A 19,769-nucleotide genomic window follows, 5' to 3' on the forward strand; every position below is an offset into this window, starting at 1 on the left:
TTATTTCAGTTTGGGGTTCATTTGACGCTTTCCAGATTAGTTCAGTAGTCAAAGACAATTTTTTAAAATGTTGCAATAGGTATAATTCTGCTTGGTATATGAAAAGGGGGAAAACACTTCTGGTTATTGCATCACAGTCTTGGAAGTATTGGACTGCTGTCCTTAATTGTAAATTATATCCATACCTATGTTGAGTATCAGCATCATAGAATACATAAAATTCACTTGAATGCAAAGTAAATTATGAAAATATGAGAATAGTTCTCAGGTGTGCTGGTTCCTAACCTGCAGAATTTTCTTAGGAGGAATCATATGCTGCACTTATAATACATGATTAACTTTGCTGCATTGTGTAGTTTCAATGTAGCTATGTGAGTCAAATTCTTTATTGTAATTAGCGGGGCAATAAATAGCTAAAATGAATAGATCAAGGAAAAGAGTCAAATAATGAAGCTGCATATTGGTACATGCTGCTGATGTACATGATACATACTTAGCATTTTTTTGAGTCTTGACATTGATGTTATCAGTAACCAGGCTGTCTCATATGGCATAATGCATATTTATTTCTTGTAAACCATTGGATCTGCTTTATAGCTTGAAGAGCAAGGGAAAAACCTGAGTGGGAGGTTATTCTTCCTGGGAATGATTAAAGATTTTTTTTTTTTAAATGGGGCAGTATATTTAATTGCTCTCAAATTATAAGAGGAGTGATATTGATGACATTTTCTTTCCTGACAAGCTGTGCAGTAAGGTTCTGCATTTTCTGAGGTATTTAGTGTGGGTGAAACAGCAGTTTAAAAATGGGACATTGGGGGCCCTATATGAATGCTTTAGTAGATCTGATCAAGACATTCTTACATAAACGAGTGAGATTCCATTCCTTATCCTCTTTGGTGAAGAAATGGGACACTTGTGCTACCCTCCAAAATCATAAATTAAAAGTCCTAGCCAAGGAAAAAATGGAAAAAAGTCTTCTTTTGCACCAGAAGTTTCCAAGACTGAACTGAGGCACAGAATACATGGGCAGAAGTTTAATAGATCATTCACAGCTTGGTGATATTTTAATGAGTAAATATCAGTAATAAATGCCATCATTGTACATGTCTCTCCTTCAGTGGCTCCTTTGGTAGAAAACAAGATGATTTGATAAGTTCTAATGTTCCAAGTACTGCATCAACAGTTACCTCTTCTGCTGGTCCTCAGAAAACGCTGCCTGCCAGCACAAACACTACTACGAAGAGTACAACGGGTTCTACTTCAGCAGGTGTACAAAGCAGGTAATGGCACCAGGACATTTTGTTCCTTTTTTTTGTCAGGTCTACTGTGTGCTTATGTATGTGCATGCGTTCTTGTTTAGTAGATCCTGGGGCTCTGGATTTTTTCACTTTACTGTTAAATTTGTTTTGAGTTTATTCAATTTGGCTCAAAAATTGTGCATGGCTTTCTACTGTAACATGAAAGCCATGTTGGTATAAAAGAATATGTCAAATGTTAGAAGGGTCTGGAGAATAAAAGTTCAATTATTGTGAACTGGTAATTCTTAATTTATTCAATTTAATAGCTCAAGCTGAGCTTTCATAGTAGAGACCTTTCTCTCTTTGCTTCTTAAAAAAAAATCCATCCCTCATTTTACATGTTATTAGTTGTTTAGTAAAGTGCTTTCATTGTTTAGCTGTTTCCTTTTCTCTTTTTTTGTGTTGCTGCTTGTTATGCTGTAGTACCTCAAATCGTTTGTGGGCTGAGGATAGTACTGAGAAAGAAAAGGACAGTGTTCCTACAGCAGTGACCGTTCCTGTTGCACCATCAGTTGTAAATGCTGCAGCCACTACTACAGCCATGACTACAGCTACTTCTGGCACTGTGTCCTCAACATCAGAGGTCAGGGAGAGACGGAGGTGTGTAAAGGTCCTAAGAGTAATATTGCTCTTACCCAAAAGTTATGCTTTTTATTTATTATTTAAAGGAATGTGTTGGTTACCACAGATTTGAACAGTGTGGGGTGTAAAGCAATGTTGTTTTCTTGCTGGGCATTGAAACAACTGGTACCTCAGTTTATCTAAGAGCTTAGTACTAATAGAGACCATTAATGAAATTTAAACTGTGATACTCTATGTTTTTGACTGGCCTTGGTTACTCATATGGTATATGGTATTTTCAGATTTTATTTATCTTAACAGATTAAATGAGTCCTCTTAGGAGTACCAGTAATGCAACTCTGTAAAAACACTGAATTAAAAATAATTAAATTATCAATTAATTCATTAATTACTACAATTACATTGCTGCAGACTGAGGTAGTGTGCCATTGGCAGTATGCTAATAAGTCACAGCATAGCAGTTTTTCAATCATTTTGTATGCCTGACATTATTGAGAAGAGAGTATTGAACCCAACACATTCTGTTTATTTCATTGCATGATTTAGGGTCTCTTCTACTTGAAAGATAGTCATACAATTTTAAATGCAATGCTTTAAGAGATATTCAGTATGAAGAATGAGTAAGAAGCTGATGTAAATCTTATTTTAAGAATATGGTGGGTTTTTCTGTTTACAGTTATATGACGGATGACTTAAGATTGGTGCATATTTGTTTCCATAAAGAGTTGTTTCCTTCTATTTATGGAAGCAAAAATAAGATTTCAAAAGATTGGTAATTCGTGTTAGCTTTTCTTTGTTCTTCTTTTTCTGGATACTTATAAATGTTTATCCTTTAACCCTCCTGCTGCAAGTTCAGATTTGTGTGTTGCTCCTGTAGTAGGTTCAAAATGTACTTTCTGTATCAGTGCCAGATATGTGTATCTCTATATGTTCAAGGAGGTAATGAAGCTGTTCTTTATTACAGGAGAAAATTGTATTCTTTTGGTTCACTTAAGGCAGCAGCATTTCAAGATTCCTTATAGGGGCCTAATTAGGGTAGTCTGTTTTCTGTAGTCTGCCTTCCTACCCAAAACTGAGATGAAAAAACTTCTATGATAAGTGGATTATGTTTTTATTATTCCCCACCATGATTCAGGAAGGGTCCACATGTGCTAACAATCGATTTCAATAGCTACAGTAGTCAGAACCTGCATTTTCCATAGTGAAATTTGAACTAAACCCAGCAAATGAAAAGCATAACCAACAAAATGTGTGTTTTCTCGAAAGTAATTCAGAGTAGTTCAAATTCTAGAATTCAAATGCTGTTTCAGTCTTATATCTAGATAGATAGCTATATCTATCTTACATAGCTAGAAAGGCAAGGAAAATTAGAATTAGGCTTTTGCTGTCTCGTTTGCTCTAACCGGTGTGTGTATACTAATGTGCATATAGTACATATGTTTTAGATACCTGCAGTTGGCCTGAAATGCTGTGGTTTTCTCTGACTGGGCTGATTGTGTAATATACTGTTGCAGATGCATTCTTGATGGCATATTAGTATATCCATGAATCTTAGAAATCAAAATTGGAATAATTGCTGCATGCGTTTGAGAATGTTGTGCTCTAAATATGAGCACAAGCATATCTATCTGTATATATACAGATAGATATATTTGTGTATCTACATATGTTTCTATGCACATGAAAAAATAAATGTATATTAAATATTACATGCTACATTACTTATTTTCTTAAGTAATGAAGTCAGTTAATCTGTGTTTATCAACTGAAATTGTACATTTAGAAAGTATGTTTGTAAGACTTCTTTCAAAGATAGTTGAAAGTGAAGATATAAAGTACTTCATTGATGAAGCACATAATGGTGCATTCTTCTGGACAGCTGAAGAAGCTATATTCTTCATTTGATTTTTAGGATTGGTTTAGAGAATCAGGGAAGGAAATGACAAACTTGAGTCTCTAAGTCTTTGTATCGTGAATAATACAGCATAGGTAGCTGTGTGTGGCACATGCAAGAGATGCTAGGGAAGAGCACTTTCTACTCTTGACTGTAGCTGCAATGTGCACCTGAAAAGTTGAGACTTTTCATTTTTTCTCAGTGCAGTTTAAAGTATTTCAGATTTGTTGGAAGGTAGGTGCAGGTACAGCAGTTACTAAAAAGAAAGTTATGTAAAACAGTTTTGTAGCAATTTTAAGCCCTAAAGATGACACCTGCTCTGCAGTCAAGCCCTCCTAGGTAGGTGGTGGTTCAGGTCAGGTTAACTAAAGCAGCCTAATGGCTTAGAGTTTTTGGGAAATAGAAAGTCAATCAAAAATGCTGCTTGCAAGAGACCCAGTAAGAAAATCAAATTTACATAGTGTAGGTTTTTTAAGATGCACCATAAGATGGGATTTGTTTCAACATTTTTAAGTATAGCAGTAAGTTGTAAGTATTTTAATGGGGTAGAGCATAGGTTGTAATCCATAGGTCTGTGTAAATGAAGTTTTTTAAATCTTATGATTGTTTCAGAACTCTTTTTAGTATGTGCTAAGGCTACTAAATATATTATTAGGTGAGCAAACTGCTCTTTCCATACATAAGTTACTTAGGTGTTAATAACTGATGGCATAATCACTAGCAAATTATTGAAACTTTATCCAGTGACTCTTAACTATTCTTAACTAATTATGTATAAAGAGACACAATCAGAAAATATTATAGAATCTGATCTAAAGAAGCCTCAGAGAGGTTTTAAGCAGCCTTTTGGCAACCTTTTGATTTCGCTTTTTCAATTTTTTTTTTCACTTTTTTCTAATTTTTACCCAATTTAAGGATTTAAAGCTGTGTGAAATTATAGCAGCTTCCCAGAGTATTCTGCCATAGAAAATCAACAAATGCATTAAAATCTTTTAAGTTCTTTAATTATGGGTTTACATACATAGAAATTTATGCATTTGTGCATGTATCTATGTCCTGTAGGATTTTTATCTGTTATCTGGATTAGAGAATTTCTTAAAAAGAATCCAGACCTTGTATCTACCCTAGTAGCCTTTTATCTTTGATTACACTTACTTGCTTATTCTGCAGGACTTCTGTGGGTTTCATGAAGATTTATTTTTAAGCTCATTTTTTTCAAAGGGATTTGGATTACTCAAAGTGTGGATGATTAATGTGAAAGTATGGTAACCACCTCCTCAGGGATTCTTAATTTCTAGTGAAATGGATTATATAATTAGATTTTCTGCATTAACAGTACATTTGGCTTTTTCTGAAAGCTTATAAGTTATGTTAAAAGGTAATACATACACATATTTGATATATAAATGTCTAACTGGCTGAATCTCTGAGGTCTTCTAGCCCTGTGTTAGTACACCAGTGATACACCAAATGAGCTGAAGTTAAATTTATAGAAAATGGTAAAAAGAAATCTAAATTAAGCAGGAAAACTGTGTATTTTAATTGAGTTGTAAAGCTGCTGTCTTGATGAATAAGTAGATCAGTATGATGTGAACGAAATGTCTAAAATGTAATCTATCCTATATAGTTAAATATTTTCTTATGACTGCCTTGGTTTTCAGTCTGCATTTTTGGGGGGGAGTTGACCATTTAATAAATTTGTGCAGAAATTATCATGTGCCAATTTTGTTTGTAATTAACTCTTTAGATCATACCTCACTCCAGTACGGGATGAAGAGTCCGAGTCCCAAAGAAAAGCTAGATCCAGGCAAGCAAGACAGTCTAGAAGATCTACACAGGTATAGTACTACTAAAGCTTCTACATGTTTGAAAACATACCCATGACATCATTCTTGAGAAACAGGCATAGCATACTGCATTTGCATCCATTTCTAACCTTTTTTTTCTGTGCAGGAGCTATTGTAGATAATATAATTGAGCTGATCAACATGGATAGCTAATAAGATTCATGACATAAAAAAAACCACTTTTAGTCTAATTTCTCTGGAGAAGGAAACATACTAAAAGAGAGGTTTTTATTATGTGCTAATAATCTACTATCTAACTGCATATCTCCTTGCAGCACTTCTCTCTCTGAGTATACGTACTGACATATTTGGAATTTCTTCCCAATTTTTATCCGTATCTATCAGCAGCTAGCACAATCCTGTCACAGGGGCCAATGTGGCAGGAGGAAAATAGGGTATCTCTAATGGTACTTGAATGCTCTTTGGGCAGTGGAGCAACTGCCAACCACTGTCTGCTGGCAAACTGAGAATAATCAGCAAATAGTCCCTGGATAAAACAGCACAAAGAAGTGCTGTAGCCATTTTCCTTTCCTGTTTTTAGGCTGAGTCCATAGCTACATTGCTTACTGATGTTGCTTTCAAATCTTTGCAGTTTTAAACCCCTCATATACTTCTGGTTTAGCTTTCCAAATGAGAGATCTGTACTGCTTGATAAAACTTCATTGTATAGGACGTATTTTTACTTCGTAGTACTAATTCAGAGCCCTGCTAACTATTGCTGAATCCTTACAGTGAAGAAGCTACCAGGAAATACTGGATTAAACTTTATCAACACTCAAAGCAATTCAGTAACTCATAAGATGCAAAGTTGGCTTTGAAGAGTAGATTACAAAGTGTTTTGAGCAATGTCTCAGTAAAATACATCAGCTGAAAAGTATAGTAGAAAAAAACTGTCTTCATAAAATTGTTTGCTTTCTGAGCTTATTTCAAAACTAGTTTATAGCCTAAAAATAACAAGAGACTTTTTAGTGTTGCTGACCTAAAAATCCAGTTGCAAGGAATTAATTTGTAAAGTATTAACCTTTCTTAAAATATGAGTATTATATTTTTAGGGTTCTTTCAGAAATGTTTACTATGGTCTTGATCATATTAAAAGCATCTATTGGATTCTTAAATTATTTCTATAGGATCTTCTATGCCATCTGTATCTACTAGTTCAGCTAAAAATTGGCTTGCTGGAGAGTCTGTGGTAGATTGCATTACAGCAAATACTTGCCACATATCAGAGGGATGTTTGGTTCCAAGATTCAAGAGGAAAGCTTATAGGTAGAATATGTAGGTAAAATTTATTTCTTAATAGATAGATTTAATTTTCTTAAGTTGAATGTTTTCTTTAAAATATTTATGTAATGTGATCATCTACATTAATGTTAATGTTATATTTGAATGGTGTTTCCTGACTGCTGTTTTCACAGGGCGTAACACTGACAGATCTTCAAGAAGCTGAAAAAACTATAGGAAGAAGTCGTCCCACACGAACCAGAGAACAAGAAAATGAAGAAAAAGAAAAGGAGGAGAAAGAAAAGCAAGACAAAGAAAAACAAGAAGAAAGGAAAGAATCTGAAACTAAAGATGATGACTATAGACAAAGATATTCCCGAACTGCTGAAGAGGTATTTTTATGATGAGTCTCTTTAGGTAGAGAAATTATACGAATCTTTACTCCAACAATATTATTTTAATTTTGATAGTACTGTAAGAATAATTTATATAGTTAAATGTTTTCCTATCCTGTGGTTTGTATTCGTTAATCTTGGTAAATTAATTCTGACATTTTTCTGTTGAATAGCCGTATCATCGCTATAGACCAACTTCAACTTCAACTTCCTCATCATCCACCTCTTCGCTCTCCACGTCCACTAGCTCTCTATCCAGTTCAAGTCAGCTAAACAGACCAAACAGCCTTATAGGTATAACTTCTGCCTATTCTCGGAGTGGAACCAAGGAAGGTGAGAGAGGTAGGAGTACTGTTTATGAAGGAGATTTTTGTTATTTTGTTGACAAAGGACAGTTTACATTCCTATAGGTATTTCAAAATGCGGTGAGATACGTAAGACCATTGAATATGTACCTTGCTCAAATCTTCTGTAAGAAATTTCAAAACTTTAAAAGAGGAAAAAAAAATTTCTGTATTTGGTGGTGTTTCACAGCCATGTGATTTTTTTCCATTGTTGGGTCACAGAAATTTCAAATATACTCCCATAAATACCCACATAATGCTGTAATTTCTACTTTAACACAGTCCCTGTAATAAAATGCTATATTTCAGGGTCTAAATACTTGCAGGTATTAAGAAGGAATTTTACTTGATTAAATAATTGCTAAATAACTTGAGGTTTGTTTCAGTCCTTCCACGCTGAAGGACTGAAATGATGCTTTATTTCTTTAAGGACCTCTCAGGGTTGTAAGAGCAGCTGGAAAAGGAAAGGGGATGTTTCCCCTTGTGGTTCAGATGTAACCATACTTCTGCATGCTTTAACTGGTTTATGTCATCTTAAACTGAGGATTAGATGCATGATACAGAGATCACAAAATGTTCTCTAATGTCACAGAGATTTTGCCTTCATTTCAAATGTGAGTCCCCTGCTATAATTTTGAGAGATGTTGTGCCTGATTCTTTGCCTCTCAAATGAGGAGCCTGTTAACAGTGTGATCTCCTGTTCTTGGACTTGACACTGTTGACTTGAGAGATGTATTTTAATTCAAGTTATTGATCAGTAACTTTGGTAGGGTTACTGATTGAAATTGATAATTTTGTTCTACAGAGGGTCAGATAAAATGATCCACTGATGAAATCTCCATGAACTATATAGCAGTATTGCCATATTCCCTAGGATGGTGATTTCTGAGGAAGTTACTGGGGCTGGATATACTTTCTGATTTTTTTCTTCCCTTTGTCCTAAAATGAACTGAAACTTGGATTACAATTCTTTTGTAATGCATGCTTACTCTAGGAAACTCATGCTAGATTTTTCTATGGAAAATGTTTTCATTTGGTAAATATTAGCTACCAGAGGTTCTATTTTTTTTCGAGTTATGACATTTGGAGGAGAAACACAGTATCATTTGAAATCCCTGAGGTAAAATCCTAGTTTATTAAATTTGGAAAGGTGTATGTTCACGATAAATGTATTTCCCTTCTTTCCTATTTAATTTTTGCTTCACTCTAAAGTGTTTATTTACCTCTGAAGACTAGTGATGATAGTTATTAATGATTAGTGATTCTTCTATCTGGACTTAATTCTGTGATTTCTTTGTTTAATAAAAGAACATCAGGCTGAACAAACTGCATGATAATAAGTAAAGAACTTTGGTTTGGGCAGGTTTTTTTAACTGGGTTTTTTTCCACAAGTTGCTTGTAAACACATAGGGTAGCAAACACAATCCTGAGTTGTTACATCTATTTTGAATTGCCATTGTGTTGGTTTTAAAGAGAGAGGATATCTGTAATACAGTAATAATCTAATCTAGGAGGTCCCAATTTATTCTTCCTTACATCAAAAGTGGAGGGGACTGTGGTGAAAAGGAGGCATCTAAGAAGGATTTGTAAAAGCTGGGGGTTTTTTAATACTGCATCTTGATGTATGAAAAAAAAAGCTTGTTTGAGGAAGAATGATAAAGGATTACCTTCTCTTTTTTTTGTACTTTTATACATCTGCTGATACAGATGTTTCAATTATTATATGACAGTTTTGAAAACTGAATTGTAAATCCAAGTTGTTTTGTATTACTGTTACATTAAGACATTTTGTTTAGGTGACTGATGTGAAATTAGTATTTACAGTATTTTAGAGTTATGTGTTCTGGGGAGTGTATGTTACAGCAAACCCTGTATGTGGTAAGAAGCTCTTCAGTGAATTTCTTTCAGGTAAAAAGAATTTATTGTGGGCATTTTAAAGACTGAGAAGAAGTATTTTAGAAAATTAGGTTGTGTTATAATTCAGTGAATGAGAAAGTTGTTCTTAACAGAAGGGGGCAAAAAAGAAGAAGAAAAGGAAGAAGATAAGTCACAGCCTAAGTCTATAAGGGAAAGACGGAGACCAAGAGAAAAACGACGATCTACAGGAGTTTCATATTGGACTCAGGATGTAAGTAAACTTCACTTGTAACAAAATGAAATGTGTATGGTGTACTCTTAAAATAGAGAATTGTTTAGAGTAATTCAATATGTAACTCACTGTTCTAGAAAAAATTTAAATATTCTTCAGTTTTGGTTTGATGCTTTCAGGAGCAAAATCAAAATTAAGTTTTTTTCCGTTGATACTGCTAACCAGAATTCTAGAACACTGTAGTAACCATAACTTAATAGGAATTAATCATAATCTAAGGAAAATAAATAAATTATTGAACAAATCTTTTCTGTTGCATGTGTACCAAAGCTGTAAAAATCAGACTCTTGATTTGGCACATTGCAAGTAACTATGTATTTAACTACTTGAAGAACTGCTGTCAGATTAGAAAGGTTATATTTGATGTTTCAGACTATTCCTTTTCCCTTTTCTTTGTCATGGGATCCATATGTAATGTAAAAGACAGATTTTCATGTGTCAAATGCAAAATTGTTTCATCTCCTTCTGGTACTGAAAACATGTACCTGTTTGAGAATTTTCTTCATATATCCTGTATATTCTCTGTGGAGTATTCTTCTGCTCTTATATTTTCATATTCAAAGTGTAGAATGCATTAAAATCTTACTAAGTTTTCAACAGTTTTAATTATTTTTCCTCTCCTACCTCTTTCACCAGAGTGATGAAAATGAACAGGATCACCAATCTGATTCAGAAGAAGGAACAAATAAGAAAGAAACTCAGGTAATTTAAGAAAGAGAATTTGTTCATTAACTTTTAAGAGATACATTTTGTTGTAAAAATTTTGTTACACCTAAATTTACATATCAACAGTGGCCATAAGTGACCATTTTGACTTCCATTCTGATTGTGTAGAATTAGCATCCAGAAAATGGAGATTCAATTTTTGACACACAGGTCAGGGACATGATGCAGCAGGTTACTGGACAAGCATTCAGTTTCTACCCAGCAAAATTTTTATTTCGCCTACGTTGTTATTTTCAGATAAATTATGGCCAATTACTTACACACACGAATTAAAAGCTTTGAAAATTAATCCCAGTGCTGTCATTATTATAATTAAATAATAATATGCGAAGTTAATTTAAGGAAACACAGAAAATTGAAGAGCGCAATGTATATAATTTCTTCAGTGAACAAAATGGTTTTCTAAATATCCTAAACAAGTATTATTGGTCTTGATAAAAAGGCAGTGGAAATCTGTATAATAGGCTTGATTTGATGGGAAAAGTTCATGAAAACAGAAAGGTATTTGGCAGTGGGATGAAGAGGTGTTAAAAGGGATTAGTTATATAAGCTGAGCTATAAGAAGAATGTATTTCTTTTGACCTAAACACTGGAGTAGCACACTACAGAATCATGTTCATTACTCAGGAATAAAACTCAAGTGATATTTCTTTCTTTTTTTTTGTAAAAGCTTCCATTACACATCTGTTAAATATTTTAGTTAAGAGACTCATTCTATGTCATATTGGTTTGCTGTCTTTTTTATTTCTGTGCCACATTAACATAACTACATAGTCCTGTTTCCTTCCCCTCCCCTATCATTATCCTAAGGTCTGTAATTACTTCATATTCTCTTCTGTAGACATTAATTTTGGTAGAGCATTCTGTGTGGTGCTTCTGATAGAATTAATAACATTACAGTGAAACACTGCTAAATCAGTCCCAAAATCATGAATATTATTGAAAGGGTGAGTGTGTTGGGCTGGAATGGTGGAGAAGTATAGAATTGACTGACCTAGAGTTCTTGGACATGTGCACTTTTTGCTATGTGCCTAGGGCAAGAGAGTGGTGGTGAATGGAATTCCGTCCAGCTGGCACCTGATCATGAGTGGAATTCTCCAGGGTTCAGTGTTGGGGCCAGTCCTGTTCAATACTTTTCCATATGATCTGGCTGAGGGGATCTAGGACACCCTCAGTCAGTTTGCAGGTAACACCAAGGTTGACAGGAGTGTTGATCTGCTGTAGGGCAGGAAGGCTCTGCAGAGGGCTCTGGACAGGCTGGATCAGTAGGCCAAGGCCAACTGGATGAGGTTCAAGAAGGCCAAGTACTGGGTCCTACACTTGGCTCCCAACAACCCCATGCAGTGCTACAGGCTGGGGACAGAGTGGCTGGGAACTGCCCAAGGGATAAAGCAGCTGGGAATGCTGGTGACAGTGGCTGAACATGAGCCAGCTGTGCCCAGGCCAGAAGGCCAATGGATGGCATCCTGACCTGGATCAGCAATAGTGTGGCCAGCAGGAGCAGGGCAGGGATTGTGTTCCTGTACTTGGCACTGGTGAGGCCACACCTTGAGTCCTGTGTCTGGTTCTGGGCCCTTCACTGCAAGAAGGACATTGAGGTGCTGGACAATGCCCAGAGAAGGGCAACAAGGCTGGGGAAGGGTCTGGAGCACAAGTGCTGTGAGGAGTGGCTGAGGGAGCTGGGGTTGTTTAGCCTGGAGAAAAGGAGGCTCAGGAGAGACCTCTTTCCAACTCCCTGAAAGGAGGCTGTAGCCAGGTGGGGGTCGGTCTCTTCTCCCTGCTAACAGGGACTGGACAAAAGGAAACGGCTTCAAGCTGGGCCAGGGAGGTTCAGGTTGGACATGAGGAAGAATTGAATTTTCTGGCTGAAAAGGGCAGTTAAACATTGGAACAGGCTGCCCAGAGAGGCTGTGGAGTCACCATCACTGGGAGCATTCAAGAAACAACCGGACGGGACAGCTTTATGGTCATGGTGGTGTTCAGTCAAAGGTTGGACTCAGTGATCTTGGAAGTGTTTTCCAACACAAATGATTTTATGGTGAAACACCAGAACAGGTTGCCCAGTTTTCTACAAAATCTCTTAATTCTCAGCATTATTTATGGTCTTGACAGAAAATAGTGTTTTATTAGAAGTGGTTAGGCTATAGCATGTACCTTTGATATCCTCTGTGCAGTAAATACACTTCAAGGTGTCAAAGGGGAAATTGAGTGTATTGTGGAGAATGTTTACCTATGTACATTGAAAAAATAGTTTCCTTCTATAAAAGGAAACCAAGCAAGCCACATCAGCCCCCCTAGAAAACCACCTGTGGGGAAGGTTTCAGCCACTTTTAGGAGAATAACATTGGAGGATGTCCAGGTGATGATATGTCAGTAGAGTTTCTTGACTGAAATGTCTTCACTTAAGATTGGAATAATAATTGGAAAAAAATATGAATTTGTATTGACCACTCAGAGGGGCAAAAGGTTTGTATGACTGATGTAATACTTAGAGGACACTCCCTCACTCTTAAGTCATTACTTTTAATTAAGCTTTGCTTGACAACTAAAAAGAGTTATTTTTTTATATTGCTTTCATTAATTCGTTCATTCATTCCAGGTGAATCCACAGGGACAAAATTTACTGTAATTAAGTCTATTAAGTCTACCTTATGTTGTTGGTGTAGTAACTTGTTTCCAGTCACACTGTGTTGAAACAGCAATCCTGTATCTTAATATATTGTTTTGAGCTGAAGTCATTATTTTCAAAACATTGTAGCTATGTGAAAGAAGAGAAGGAAGGAACAGTAACTTTGAGGAACACTGTTCTGATGCCTTTGATAATGAGGAAGCAAACCCAGAATGCACCAAATGCTGAAATAACTCCACTGTTTAGGGCACTCCCGACTTTTAGAGTGTTATGTTAACGTCCTTGTAAATCATATTTTTCAAGTGCATTCTAGCACGTATTTATTTTCTTTTCCAGACATAACAAAATTGAAGCTTGACACAGTTCAGATAATACATACTGGTGGATAGCATGCACATTTGACTTAACTGATTAGTTGTATTTGTTCACAGATTGTTATATATTTTAATTAAATTATTCACCAATCCATTCTTTTTCTCTCTTTTTACCTCTCCCCACCTCAGAGTGAGAGCCTTTCAAGGTATGTGCAATTTAAACAAATTAATTAGAATTGTTACACTTACTGTCATTTCAAGTTGTTTATGTACAAATTCAGCTTTAATCCAGTGGTTGGATTGAGCTTTCAAAGGCTGTGATGACACTTGTGTTTTGCATGAAGTATGATTGTGAAGCTACAGTCCTGCCATGTGTGGGTGGAATACTCCAGGTAGGGGAATATGTTGAACTCTGTATTTATAGTGCACTGAAGGCAGGCTGGGTGTTTCATAGAACATAGTGGACACAGCACTATGCCCTACAGATTTTTCAGCATGGACCCAGCTTTTACAAAGAAGACAAGAGGTTCTTATTGCCTCTCTTTTAGAATATCCTACTGAAAATTTTCTACAAAACCTCAAGAAAAATACAGTCTCTGAAAAACGTATTTCCTTAAGATTTGTTAAAAAGTAAATGCTGGAATATTGATAATGTAAAAAAAAATTCATTTCTTTTTGGACCATTAGCTTTAATTATTGAATTTTATTATGTTCTGATTGGTGAAAATCTGTTAAATAAAACTGCTCTAACACATGATTAGTGAAGAGTGAACAGTATAAAATTGCTCTTAACTTTATTAATAGAGGGTTTTATTGAGTTATTAGGATAAAGACTGCTAAAGATTTGTTTCATCAGCTGTTTCTGTTGAAATACTAGAATTCACAACAAATAGTTTTGAAATCCTGGTTGCTGTAACAAAACTTAAAATTCATCTAGGCCATTCATCTAGTGTTTTTTAAAACATTAATATTAAATTAATATACTTTTAAAAAGAAATGTTCTTTATAAATAAAGAAGAATTAAGCTATCTAAGCCAGTTTTAAAGTATTTTAAGACATGTAAATATTTGCTTGCATTAAATAATTTAATTACATTTAAAATATTTCTCTGCATGCATTACTCTGCAGACTGAGCAATTTGAAAACATTTTCATCCAGAATCTTGAAGTACTGGAGAATGTAAAAATGAAATTTGCATCAAATTAGGACATGGTAGTCTAACAAAAATACCTAATTGCATTTGGTTGTTTACAGCTGGGTAGCAGCAAACTTAAAACATTTGCTACAGTCAGGGGTCTCAGTTTGGCTGCAAAGGCAAAGAAAAACCAGAACTTTTCTTTTACAGATACGATTCGGGATCGCTCAGCATGTCTGCAGGTGATCGTTACGATTCAGCGCAGGGGCGATCAGGGTCACAGAGTTATCTTGAAGATCGAAAACCATACTGCAGTAGAGTAGAAAAAGATGATACCCCTGATTTTAAGAAGGTATCTGATTCAATAAGTTTGGTGCAAAAATAGGATTTCATTACTGCTTTTCTTAAATTGTGTGAAAGTAGTCTCACATTGCATTCGAAATGCTGCCTGAAGTAACTTAGCCGAATGAAGAAGCACGGCAACCACTACAGTGGGGAAAAATATACATTATGAAACAGCTTCTGGCTTTTGTACTTTTCAAGGCAAGGGAGAAATCAGAGGAGCCGAGATACAGTCAAATTTTAAAAAATAATATGATAGTATTTATCGTAAGAAGGTATCATTAAAACTGATGTATGTATATGTAAAGGCTTTATTATGTGTTTGCCAGCTTACATACATATGAGGTAAAAATATGTTTAGATCTTGTTTTAAAATAGAGGAGGAGTTTGTTGAAAAGTTTACTGTGGTGGGGTAATCTGTGGAGTCTGAAGAAAAAAAGGTGGCTTAATTATGTGTAAGGTAAGTTGTGTGCTCCCTATACAAAGCTGTTTGTTTCTAGAAATATTTAGTAACAGTTCCTTACCATGCTTGCTAATTTTAAACATCATTATTTTGCTTCTTAGACTGTTAATGTATTTTTAATTTTACATGTGCTTCAATCATGCTTCTGAAGTTTTTCGGCTAATCTCACTATTATCTGATTTTTTAACAAATATTTTTTCTTAGCTTTATGAACAGATTCTAGCTGAAAATGAAAAACTGAAAGCACAGTTACATGACACCAACATGGAACTTACAGATCTTAAGCTACAGTTGGAGAAGACCACTCAGGTTTGTAGAAAACAAAAAAGCATGTACTTAACCAACAATGTAGATAATAAACCAGAAGCACCCCAGCCTATGGGCTGCTCTTCACTAGGCATCAGCTTTGTTTTTTATCCAAAGATGGGAATGGAGAATTTCTCTCTTTCTAAAGAGAAAGGAGTGCAGGATTCTGGTCTTCAACTGTGAACAAAACATGTGAGACTGCTTCCTGCCTACTTTAGTAGTAGTGATTCTTGCCAGCATGTATCTGCATGCAGCTTTTTTGCAGGGTAGGAGTAAACATTTTCTACACTGTTAAGCTTATATTCAAACTGACAAGTGGGACTGCTGGCATAACCTGGCAGTTCTTCCTGGCTGGTTAGATAGCTTTATTTTGGAAATGAAGAGCAAATAATGCATTCCTGTTACCAATAACTGCTGTCAGCTAACAGTGCTGCATACAGTTTTACAAGACACATATACTGGAGTTAGATTTGTCTAAATTTGTCTACTCTTGCTGTAGAATGTTTCATGTTGTCGGATCACATTTATCACAATTTACCTGTACTTAATTGTCTTTGATGGATACCCTGCAAATGTTAGTGAAGAACATTTAAAAGATGCCTGTTTTGTAATTCCTTTAGATAGAAAGACTGTGTTTTTCCTGTTAGCCAAAGGCTGTGTAATGATTAAATAACAGGGATGGTCACCAAAGAAGTGCGTGATAAATTCAGCTTATTCTTTATTTCAGTGTTACTTCCCTGAACATACTTTAAAATGGTTTTGATTACATACTTCAGACAGAATACTAAAATGTCTAATTGGTTTTTTCATCAGTTCTGTGTTATGTCAAAGCACATGTCAATGTCTTCATCAATTTTGTGTTTCAGAGACAAGAAAGATTTGCTGACAGATCACTCTTGGAAATGGAGAAAAGGGTGAGTTTCTTCCAAAGAGCCTTTTAATACTCCAAGCTTTGTTTTAGCTTGTTTTGCAACCCCTGCTTTGGATAGATTTTAGTAGGAACAGAAGCCTTTCTTATAATTTGCATTTTTTAGAGGATTTGGGGTTTTAGGTTTCAAAGTGGCAATGAATGTGAGGTGGGAATTACTCTTAAAAATTGCCTTTAGTTTGCCTGTTCATGATAACCAGTTTCTAAACTCTGCTGCCCTCCAGGGATCTCCTACTTGTTCCATCTCATCCAAAACAATGTTGGCATTCCAGAGGGTTAGGCAGATTCATTGTGTCTCATCTTTTAACACATTTCCAAGATTCAGAGAAGTTAATTTCCTCAGAGCTTTCCAGAGGCAGCAATTATTGTTGGTAATGAGATAGCTGTTTCTGCCTCAGAAACATGGGACCTTAAACCTGCTAATGATATAGAATTATCTTTATCTGCCTCTTTCCTTGCACTGTAGCTTTTTCCAGAGGAATATGATAATGGGGTATGGGGAGAAAGTGGAAGAATGAGTAAGCAGTGCAGGAAGAGGGGCATCAGAGTCAGAGACAATCCTAAACTGAATGGGAAAGAAGTCATGCAGTGAATTCACATGTGAGATAGACTATAGGAATTATTTCAGAAGTTGGACACATGATAATTTTAGGCTGCAATTTCATGCTAATTAAAATCCAGCCCTATAAATGTTTAGTTTCATGGCAGTGTAAAGCAAACTACATTGGTTTTGTGGTGGTCTTGGCTTCCTTCATGACTCTGAACACCATGTGTTCTTTTCTTCTCCCTTGATCCTGGAATGACACATTAGAGACAAACTGGAAAAAAAAGTTAGACTTTGACAATAAGAAGTGATGTGGTAAACATTTATTAATCCCTGGTAAATTTCATATTCACTAGCCTTTTGTATTGATTTTCCAATATTTTAGGTTTTAGTTATACGAAACAAGTTTTAGTTACACAAAACTGTCCAGTATATAAACAGACTTTACAGAAGCACATGGAGATGTAGAAATGCTCTCAGGCACTTCCTGAAATTTCATTATATTTATCTTAATAGTCTCTGCACTTTATTGCTGCCATTTAGCACATATTTCTCTCTTTAATGTTTTTGCCATCCTAGTGTGGACAGTGATTTCATCAGTAGAAAGGTTTCAGCAGCAGTTAACTGGTTTCTTGCTTGCTAGCATGGCCACACAAGTGGACATTTATAATTTAATAGATGGAGCTGCATCCATTACTGTGTGGGTTCATAGGTAATGCACAGAGTGCTGCATAGATAGACATTATTTCAGTGTTGAATTACTGCTTGGCTTTCTCCCAAAACAGGCCATTGTGTTATGACAACTGGCTTTTTTAGAAAGTCTTGCACTTTTTTTTTAAGGCATTCAGTCCAATAGCAAAATGTCTTTCAGAAATGTTATTTTTCCTAAATGTATTACTATTAAATCTAGTGGATAAAATAATTAACTTAGTGATGTATGTATGTAACTTAGGTGCTGTATGGCTGAAGCAGGGTTTACACAAAATTTGTACATCTGAATCGTGTTTATAATAACCCACTTCTTTTCAGATAGGAATTTAAATGAGGAATATATTTATGATTTTTGTTGTTGTTGTTGTTGTTTAAATCTGAAGCTTCACTTTGAATGTGACTGAAGCAGGACTCTCAGCTGCTAGTTATCAATAGCTGATCTCTAGAAATAAGCTTATTGAATTCAGCATTTAAAAATAATTTTTAAAACATCTTTTTAATGTGTAATGTAACAATAAAAATGTAAAAAATAAGAGAGATTGTAGAGCTTTTCTAAGTATACTTCTCCAAGTATATGACTTCACTAAAATAAAATACAAACCTAAAGACTTTCATATAAATTACATAGAGAAGAGGAGAGGGAAAAAGTAAAGTAGTGAGGAAAAATTGTAAGAAAAAAAAGGCCAACAGGGAAAGAGCTGAAGGCATCTTTGGACTGTCATATTTTCCAGCTGAAACCTACCTTTTCAGTGAAGAAAATGAGAATATAGATTAAGCCTAGATTTGCACAGTAGTAAAATTCAGAAAATACTGACTTTTAATTTTATTTAAATTCACCCTTCAGAAGTGGGTTTCCATGATGTGACTTGGTGATACATTGTGAATATTGTTCATTTGAAAACTGTTTACCAGAAAGGGCTATTTCCATGGGGATGGGGGTAGACATGAGAGCACATGTGCAAGGTCCTTAATATATGAGCAAAAATGAGCGTTTCTTTAACAACCTGTCACTCTGCCAAATATGCAAACAGCCCTTTGCAGAAATCGGTATGACATGGTAATAAGACTTAGAATCAAAATTTAAATTTAGAGGTTTCAGTCTGGACGAGAAATCAGAAAAATATAGGTACCTTTAAACAATTTCTTTCCCAAATTTAGAATTCTTCAGCTGGAAATTTGAATTGTGGAGAGGTGTATTTCTTTGTATTATTGATTATACAATTATATGTAGGCATATACATCTGGTTTTACTTCTTAAAAATTGTATAGTGCTGGAGGGGTCAATTTTTCATATGTGTGTATCTGTGTATGTCTGATTTTTTTCTTGTGAGTTACAAATGTTCCTTGACAGACCTTACAGAGTTGAGGAAGTATATAATAAAATTTTAGTCCTCATAGATTTCAAACGCTTTCTTTGAGTGCAGGAAATAATCAAATAATACTGGCAAATCTTCTCAGTGACACTGCAGTGCATTATTTCGTTGGCATCCCTCAAACCAGTTCCTAAAAGAGTAAGCAGTTCAAGAAAAAGAGGAGCATAGCTTCAAATAATAGGAACAAAACAGTTCTACAAAGACTGTTATTCCTATACCAGTCTATTTGTTTCTTTTGTATAATGTGAAATATAAAAAGTCAGTTAAAGATTTTACTGAATAGGTTTTTATTGCTAATAGACAAGTTCAACATGCTAGTTAAGCAAATGCTTCAAAAGAATTTCTAGACACCTGAAATTTTGAAATTTGTTTGATTGTTCATGTCTTGGTAATAGAAGAAATTGTTGAATATTGCTTAATATAAGAACACATCATATATGTTATTTTGTAAAACTGGTAGGTAACAGATTAAATTCTAAGTATTGTAAGACAGTGTGGGATTTTTGTTAGTTAATTGCATCCCGTTAACTCACTGGTACTTGTGCTCATTACAATCATTATAAAAAAA

General features: G+C 35.1%; 1 protein-coding gene across 3 annotated transcripts in view; it reads left to right on the forward strand.

Annotated features, from left to right (window-relative positions):
- Positions 1-19,769, forward strand: part of PPP1R12A (protein phosphatase 1 regulatory subunit 12A) — a 113,219-nt gene that overhangs the window by 83,223 nt on the left and 10,227 nt on the right. The window contains exons 13-23 of one of the 3 annotated variants that reach the window (XM_077178792.1): positions 1,119-1,280; positions 1,722-1,898; positions 5,522-5,612; positions 7,037-7,234; positions 7,411-7,579; positions 9,591-9,709; positions 10,367-10,427; positions 13,584-13,605; positions 14,745-14,886; positions 15,544-15,648; positions 16,512-16,559. In XM_077178792.1, the coding sequence (XP_077034907.1) occupies positions 1,119-1,280; positions 1,722-1,898; positions 5,522-5,612; positions 7,037-7,234; positions 7,411-7,579; positions 9,591-9,709; positions 10,367-10,427; positions 13,584-13,605; positions 14,745-14,886; positions 15,544-15,648; positions 16,512-16,559 (1,294 nt within the window). The remainder of the gene's footprint in view (positions 1-1,118; positions 1,281-1,721; positions 1,899-5,521; positions 5,613-7,036; positions 7,235-7,410; positions 7,580-9,590; positions 9,710-10,366; positions 10,428-13,583; positions 13,606-14,744; positions 14,887-15,543; positions 15,649-16,511; positions 16,560-19,769) is intronic. The other 2 variants (XM_077178793.1, XM_077178794.1) reach the window with 2 other exon arrangements.

The sequence above is a fragment of the Agelaius phoeniceus genome, chromosome 5 (genome assembly GCF_051311805.1).
Source record: "Agelaius phoeniceus isolate bAgePho1 chromosome 5, bAgePho1.hap1, whole genome shotgun sequence".
In the NCBI taxonomy this organism is placed as follows: domain Eukaryota; kingdom Metazoa; phylum Chordata; class Aves; order Passeriformes; family Icteridae; genus Agelaius; species Agelaius phoeniceus.